The sequence below is a fragment of the Heliangelus exortis genome, chromosome Z (genome assembly GCF_036169615.1).
Source record: "Heliangelus exortis chromosome Z, bHelExo1.hap1, whole genome shotgun sequence".
Lineage (NCBI taxonomy): Eukaryota > Metazoa > Chordata > Aves > Apodiformes > Trochilidae > Heliangelus > Heliangelus exortis.
In genome coordinates this window covers 33,859,937-33,867,702 of record NC_092454.1, presented here as the reverse complement: position 1 = coordinate 33,867,702, position 7,766 = coordinate 33,859,937, and the positions used below count along the sequence as shown (strand labels likewise).

At 52.7% G+C, this 7,766-nt stretch overlaps 1 protein-coding gene across 1 annotated transcript; it reads right to left on the bottom strand.

Annotated features, from left to right (window-relative positions):
• Nucleotides 1-1,227: 1,227 nt before the first annotated feature.
• On the bottom strand, nt 1,228-6,103 carry LOC139790181 (sperm-associated antigen 4 protein-like). The gene is made up of 9 exons (XM_071731674.1): nt 5,912-6,103; nt 5,702-5,769; nt 4,821-4,861; nt 4,471-4,567; nt 3,831-3,903; nt 3,209-3,324; nt 2,619-2,786; nt 2,170-2,259; nt 1,228-1,359 (listed from the first exon to the last, which is right to left on the bottom strand). The coding sequence occupies exons 4-9, from the start codon at nt 4,546-4,548 to the stop codon at nt 1,228-1,230; spliced, it is 657 nt and encodes a 218-aa protein (XP_071587775.1). The 5' UTR covers nt 4,549-4,567; nt 4,821-4,861; nt 5,702-5,769; nt 5,912-6,103.
• Nucleotides 6,104-7,766: the final 1,663 nt, after the last annotated feature.

Here is a 7,766-nt window from a genome sequence, read left to right as displayed (position 1 = left end):
AGCAGAAATCCTTCACTTTTTTTTTTCTTTTTTTTTTTCAGCCCTACCTGCTCCTAACTTTGTTACAGCTTGAACTCATTTTCTAGCTCTGTAGACACTTGAGTTTTTCACTGAACAGCAACTTCTTTTTCACTTGGTAGCAGGAGAAAAATCATACCATGGCGTACCATTTTTAAGACCTTAGTGTTACTTAATTAGTTTCAGTTACTGTACACAGTAATGAAAAAAGTATGTTTATAATAAGCTATTTTTTCCTTCGGAACAAAAATATATGTTCTTGTAATCAGAATTTTGTTTTTGTAAACCATTGTTTTTCAGGCTTCCATTGTCTTCAGCACTTTTTCCACTGGTGCTTAGGCAGAAGTGTGAACATTTCCTGGACTTTCCAAAGGCTGGTATGAAAAAAACTCTTCCATCCTTTAGGTGACATTGTGCAGCTAAGCTGCTCACTGGTGCAGCAGAGATGATACAAGAGTCTTCCTGGGCAGCTGGTGGCAACAGCTGATGAAAAGTGTACCAATAAAAAGTAGAGGACAACAGGGATTGGCATCTTGCAGTGAAGGGCATGAAAGCGTTGAGATGGAAGAGACCCTTGAGAAGGCTGTACTTGGAAAAGTCAGAGGACCCACAGATCTGGGCAATTGTACCCACATGCCAGTGAATAGCTCGGGAATGGTAATATGCTGAAGACAAAGGATTGCAGCTACAATTTTTACTCTTGCCTGGATAAATGAATAAAAATGAGTAATTCTTGATCTGTTTTACATAGTGCACTGCAACAGAATGTTGGAATATCCACAATGGTAGTTTAGGTTGAGTTTTGGTTGAATGCTGTATCACCTTTTGATGTGAAAATGTTACTTTTTCAACAGTCAACTGTTGTAACACAGGTAATTTATATAGTAAATCAGGAATTAGGGGTTATACACTAGCTAGGTGCATCTATAGTGCTGTGATTCTTTTGGTCTTGCCAAACAAAGCAAACACTGTTGATGTGATTTAGCTGCATTAGTAAGCCTAAAGCCCCCAGCTAAGGGCACTTCTTCAGTTTTCTTTCTTTGCATCTAGCTAGAGGATGAGATTGTAAAATGTGGTCTAAGAGGGTGGTGCCTGCTAAGAGGGCTAGTAATTAGTTTTCAATCATAGAATCATAGAATCCCTGGTGGCTTGAGGCGGGGCTGGACATAATGGAGCAGGAGAGTTTTTAAAAGCTACTTACATGAACCACTACTGAAGGCCCCTTTCCTGAACAGGCTTCCCATGCACCGTCACTCGATAAATGCAGGTGTATGCTGGGTTTCCCCAGTTGCTCATGACAATAAGCTTTATGAGTGAGAAGGCTGTGGGAAATGGCGCATCCTGCAAAAAAAAGAGAGAGGAGAAGTTGTGGGTGTCGAGAGCATAAACGCCATCCACCAGTCTCCCCCTGCGAGCCCTTCTCTTGCCCAGGAGCAAGCTCCAGAAACTGGGTGGGGACAGCTCTGGAAACAGGAGGCCCAGTGCCAGTCCCACAGCTGCTGGGCAGACTGGGAACACGGGACGGGTATGGCTCATGCCATCCTCAGCATGCTGATCCAGCTGGAGCTCAATCTCCCATTCGACAGCTCCTTCCCTCTGCTGCTTGCTCTGTGCTGACAGGCTGGGGAGGTGCTCAGGGAGGTGCTCCTGTGCATGGGGCATCCGGTGTACAGCCCAACCGAGCTCCTCCTGCCTGCTCTGAATGCATTCGTATAGGTGGGAGTGAGAGAACCAGCAGAGCAGTGCCGTACTATGCTGGGAGGAGAGGGCACTCTCCAGGCTTCCAGCAGACCCCAGGAAGGACCAGCAGTACTGCCCCACGCCTTTTCTTCCCTTCCAGGTGTCGCTGCTCCTCCACAGCACATGCTGTTGCTTTTGTGGAGCAGCCATGTGTGCAGCTGGCTCTCTGCTGGGTGCAGCCAGGCATCTCCCAGGACTCCTGCTCCCATGGGCCTGACGGGGCTCTTGCTGTTGTCCCTTTACCAACACCACCACCACACACTACCCAGCCCTCCAAACCCTGCCAGGCCTTCCGTGGCACTGCTCCATTCCCCTCTGCCCAGAGAGAAAGCTTTTGTGCTCCTCCTGCCCTGGACTTGTAGGCAAGCCTCGTTTCCTCCATGGCATCGTACCCCCCATCATGCACTGTACCTTGAGAGGGAAGGTCTGAATACTGGTTCCTGCCACGTCATATGTGAATTTAGCCAGCAGGATTTCTTTCTCTCCATTCTCCTCCAGTCCCTGAAGGACAAAGCACAAAGAGAGCAGCTCAGGCTCAGCCCAACAAAGGGGAAATGGACACATTATCATCTAGAGCCCCCCAGACTCCGGAGCTCCAGGAGAGGTCTAGCGCTTTTTACAACTCAGCTCAGTCTCTGCCTTGGGATTCGGTGAAGAAGCCAGAACAGGATCTGCAGGGCCAGAACAAATCTTAAGAGGGATGAACCCACTTAGAGCCCATGATGTATCCCACTGGGATATTGCACTGCTCAGCAGAGAGCAGGACTTGGGTCTTAGAGAATGCACAAAAGTGAGCAAGACCCTGTCATGACTTTCCCCCAGGGCCTGATCCCTGCCAGACACGCGCAGCAGAGACTTACATAGGCAGAGACATCTTGGGGGGCACTGATGACCATCCCAGAAGGAGAGGCTTCATCCACATTGTGCTGCAACGTGATGGACGTCAGGTGGACTCGCGCTGGCAACCTGATGACAACCTGACCCTGCTGCCCTTGGAAAGGCCAGCACTTTCCTATGGAAACATCCTCCTGCAAGCAGAACATCAGTGTTGGCATCAACACAACTGCCCATGTAGCTAGATGTACAGGCACTGGTGTGTCAGTGGGGTCTTTTTCAGCTCAAAACTGGGATGCTATGAGGAGATGGACAGAAGCAGGAGGCCTTCCCCGCCTGAGAAGGGGGTTTTTAGGGAGAAAAGCCTTTCACCCAGCTGCGGCAGAAGAATGCAGTCAAGACGCAGCAGTTCATCTCAGTTCTGACCCATTCCCTTCCTGAGGGGAATCACGGAATTCTAGCAAGCCCAGCCAGGCATTGCAGCCTTGCTTTCCGTAACCTGATCAACTCTGTGGGCATGGGCAGTGTACATGGTGTAAAGAGGAGAGCCCCTGAGATCAGTCCCCATCTTCACAGGAAGGAACAAAGCCAGCACTGATGACTTCTGCTGTGTTACCTGCAAAATAGTATCCGGAGGATTGGGACTGTGGCAGAATCTTCCATCCCCACAGAAAAAATTATCTTGTTTGGTGTTATAGGTCTCAGAACTTAAGTGGATGTCGATGGTGGCACCTGTAAGGAAAGAAGAGCTGATGGCTGCAAGAGGCCACAGATGAGGGGGACTTGGTGCTTAGACACTGTTTCTGCCTCCTCCAGCCATCTCCATGGCTATCAGTCCTGCCCCAGCTGTGCAGGGGAATGCCAACAGCCACATGCCCAGTGACTGCTTCTCTCAGAGCACCACGAGGAGAAGGTCTGAAGGGTCTTGGAGACAGCAGGCCAAAGCTGCGGGCTTGCCCAGCCACTCCCTCCCTCCTCGGGTGCAGCGGTGAGGAAGAGAGCCCCTCCATCGGCACGGGAACGCACGTGGGGACAGCACCAGAGGCTCCCGTGCAGAGGCCGAGGAAAGGACTGGGAGGCAGTCTGGGGAGAGCCACTCTGCCACTGCCTTTGCTCTTGGGCCCCATGAGACATAAAAGCTCCCCCACTCTGGAGAGCAGTGCCTGCAGCACAGGCTCCTCTGGGGAGCACTGCAGACAAGTGCAAGGCAAGGAGGCTTGGGCTGCTTGTGTCCATACCAGAGCTCTTCAGGGCCCAGTCAGACTTCTTGTAGTGTTCCGAATGCACCCAGGACACTGCCTGCTCCACTTCCTGGGAACAGCATGAACAGACAGAAAAGGAGCACATCAGCAGGCAGTTCAGCATGGCTACTGGCGGCCTGAGATGTAGTGGGTCAGCGGCAGAAACACAGGGCACAGCCTTGTCCACAGAGATGCCTGACTGTGCCTGTGGTGTGAGCTGCCAGGGCTGAGGAAGCAGATCCGTGGCCACAGCCATGGCCCTGAGCTGCCCTGACAAGGGTTTCCACACTCTCATCCCCAGCCTCCATGCTCTCCAGCAGGCACTCCAGGAGATGGGCTCAGAGACTGCAAGTGATGGTTGTCCCTGTGAGCATGCCTGGGTCACACTGGTGCCTCAGGAGCTCGGCCCGCACAGCCAGAGGTACTGGAATGCCAAGGGAAGGTTGTCAGGTGTCCTCTGGTGCTTGAAGCGGCCCGGTTATAGTTGGGCGAGAGAAGAACCTGGACAGTGGAGAAGTTTGCCCAGAAAGCACCTGGGTGGCTAAGGTCAGCAGCCCAGCAGCAACAACCACCCCACAGAGTCCTTTTCTCAGGGCTTCTGCCCAGCCAAGCACCCTTCCCCAAAATGTAGCATCACCTCCTTCACATGCTTGAACTCTGCCTTCAGTCGAGCCACCTCTGCCATCAGAAGGTCCATCTTTTGGATTTGTTCCATGTGCAAAGCAGATGCCTTCCTGGAGGAACCGAAATCAGATATTGTTAGGGAGAAGCCCATTCCCAACCGGAGCAGCTGAGCTCAGCAAGGAGGAGAGACACACGTGTTTTCCTTGCTTTGCAAATGCTTCCCTTCCACACCAGGCTGAGCAACAGGCAAAGGCAGGAGGGAAGTATGGGAGGCCTGGCTGCTAGGGAATGGCTGCAGGTAGCATGAGGCCACCTGCCCCTTCTGCACAGAACCAGATGTCCAGCTCAGGACACATCTCTTACCACAGGGGCTCCGGGTCTGCTCCCAAGGCATATGCCAGCCCCTGAAAGGGAAAAACGCTTCATCAGTGCATCTGCTAGCAGAGCTGCCAAGCGTTCCCAGGAGGGGCTTCCCGAGAAAGACAGGGCAGAAGCTGCTGCTGCTGCTTGGGATCTCCCTGCATAGAAGCAGAAGAGCCCGTGATTTATCCAGCCACTGTCCGAAATGCCCTGTGGGAGGAGGTGCCCATCCCAAGAGAGTCACTGACCTTTCTCAGTCCCACAGCCCACATTGCCCACACTGCCTCTGGGATCCTGAAGGTACCACCACCTGCAATTCAGAACACCAAGAGACTGTTACGTTGCTGGGGTTGCCAGAGATGGCTGCGGTCGTGTTGTCAGCCCCGTGTGTCCCTGGGGGTGGGGCAGCAGGTGGGGAGTGTGGGGAGGGAGCAGGGAGAGGATTAATGTCTGACTGGGGGTCATCAGGCTGGGCTTGAGGGGACTGCCCAGCCATGATCTATGGGTGTGCTGGGTGCCACACAGCTAGTCCCCATTTCCTCTCGCTGCTTCAGTGAGTGCTGAGACCAGGCTGCATGGGCCAGGAGAAGTAGCTCTCCATCGGGGTCGCCTCTGGGAGTCCCTGTGCCAGGCTTGGAAGTACCTACGCCCTTCTCTCGCAGACTTGTGGACTAAGCAATGCATCTGTTGGCTTGGTCCAGTAGCCAGAGCAGCAGCGTGGTTGGCTGCCTGCCAGTCTTACTGCCCACCCCACCAAGGCCGTACTCAGGGAGCACTTGGGACACAGGAGTCGCCACACACACTTGCCCAAAAGGCCAGTCAAGGAAGGTAGCATGCAGCACAGCCAGGTTGTCTCTCTTTGATGTTTGCTTATAAACACTCACCCAACGCCATTTGGACGTGCAAGGTGATGATGATGCTCAACAGTGTCTTCTTTAGCGACAACCTTTGCCTGAAAAAGAGGGAGTCCTTTGGCCATCAGTAGGTCCCTGGGCTGCTGGCTGGTGAACACTCTCTGCTTTCCGCTGTGCTTGCTCTGGCCCTCAGGCAGCCCCTTTCTCACCCACTCCATAGCAGGAACATGAAATACATACCTAATGAAGATCCACATGCCCAGAAGATGTCCCCAGAGGGAGGCGAGGTGAGGCCACCTGCCAGAAGGCAAGGAGGGCTGAAGACCGTCCCTGGGCAAAGAAACCAGAGACAATTTGGACCTGTGTGTTGAGGACTCTCCTCCAGATACCAGTGCCACCACTGCCCCACAGCCAGGCTTTGCCTTCGTGTCCCAGGGGTCCAGTCTCAGGTCCCAGGGGCTTGGCCAGCTCTGGAAGCAAAATTGCCCCAGGGCTGAAGGGCTGGGATCCTACCCCTGCCGCACGAGGCCACCTCTGCCCCAGTGGCCCTGCTGCACACTGGCTTTGGGCCGGCAGCGCGAGCCTGGCTTTCAGCCCAGCCCCAGCCCTATAGAAGGGGGGCTGCACAGCCACACGGCTCCTCTTCAGAAATCCTTGTCAGATTCCCCAGGCTGCTTCACACCCCGCCGACCGTGCTAGGCCGTGTCCCTGCTACCACTCCAACCTGGCCCGGGCAGGAGCAGGCTACTACATACTTGTTTGTTTGGCAGGAGCTCGGCCCCGCTGCCTCCTCTGTGGAATTGGGGTTGGCCTCTGCTCCCAAGGAGCCTCTGCAGGCCATTCCTTGTCTTTTTTGGGTTCTCCTTCTTCTGTCCATCACACTCACACAGGTATCAGACTTGACCTGGCCAGGGAGAACCAGCTCCAGCAGCAGCTCCCTGGCTACTGAGGGTTCCTTCCCCTCACACCACAAGGCTGTGCAGGCAGCTAGCTGTGACCTCACAATGAGGCTCCCTGGGGCTCAGCAGGGTGGGGAGACTCTGTAGGCTGCTCCCTTGGGGCAGCATCATGGCTGCCACCCGTCCTCCAGGGTGGTGGAAGCCCAAACCTGTGGGCACCCCAACCCTGCCATGCCTCTCTGCCGGTAAGCTGCCTCACCTGGCCCACTGCCAGGGTTCCAGTTCTCCTGGGCATTCCCAGGAAACCAGAAAGGGAGCTGGAAAGGGGCTTTGCTCTCAGCCCATGGGATGGCTGCTTCCTGCAGCGTTTCTCCTCACCCGCACGGCCCATACCAGGCTGCCAGCATGGCAGTGAGGGGCACGGGGCCCATGGCGCGCAGCCATGCCATGTCCCAGGGAGCAAGAGCATTGGTCCGACTGAGCCTGCATGCAGCTGAATTTCAGGGGGACAGGTGGTGGTAGCCTCTGGTGCCTCCTTTCCTCCCACAGGCCTAGGTTAAATTACAGAGCACTTCTAGAGTCTGAACATTCAGAGAGCCAAGAATTACACACGTGATTTTTTATTGGGTTTTTCTTTTTAAAGAAGAACTGCTTGAAAAAAATGCATATTCACCTTCCTGGAGAGTGACAACTAAATCCTTCAAACAGGCAAGATATGTAAAGTTACCTTTCTGTTACAGTTCTTATTGAACTTCAAAAAAAAAACCAAACCAAACCAACTTTCTTGCACCATTAAATCAGCATTCCTGATCCACCCATTTATATCCACCATTTTATATATATAAAAAATGAGAAATGGACTTTTCTTTAATTATTATTTAAATCCTGTCTGCCATAAGTTGTTTGTATAGTTTGATGGGGTTTTATTGTAATTGTTATTCTGTCCACTTATCTAAATCAGCATCTTCATCACTTGAAAAGGTCTTCAACACCACCGCTATTGTGTTTGCACCGGCCTCCTAGCCTTTTACTAGGTACGTTTCTAATTCCCCTAAAATTTTGCAGTCTTCTCTGACAGAATAATTCCATAGCTGTCTAATGTTGCAGAATGTGCATCTCTGTGGTCATCCCAGAAGTATCATATTAAAAGTTGCTGCAATATGCTGAGCCAAAATGCAAGTGCTTGACATAATCCC

Bases quoted from the DNA above. Each gene is read 5' to 3' on its own strand.
- LOC139790181 (XM_071731674.1), bottom strand. From the start codon at position 4,548: ATGGAACAAATCCAAAAGATGGACCTTCTGATGGCAGAGGTGGCTCGA. The intron at 2,787-3,208 runs GTAACACAGCAG...TTCTGCTTGCAG, and splicing joins CTCCGGATACTATTTTGCAG to GAGGATGTTTCCATAGGAAA. The intron at 2,260-2,618 runs GTAAGTCTCTGC...TTTGTCCTTCAG, and splicing joins CCCAAGATGTCTCTGCCTAT to GGACTGGAGGAGAATGGAGA.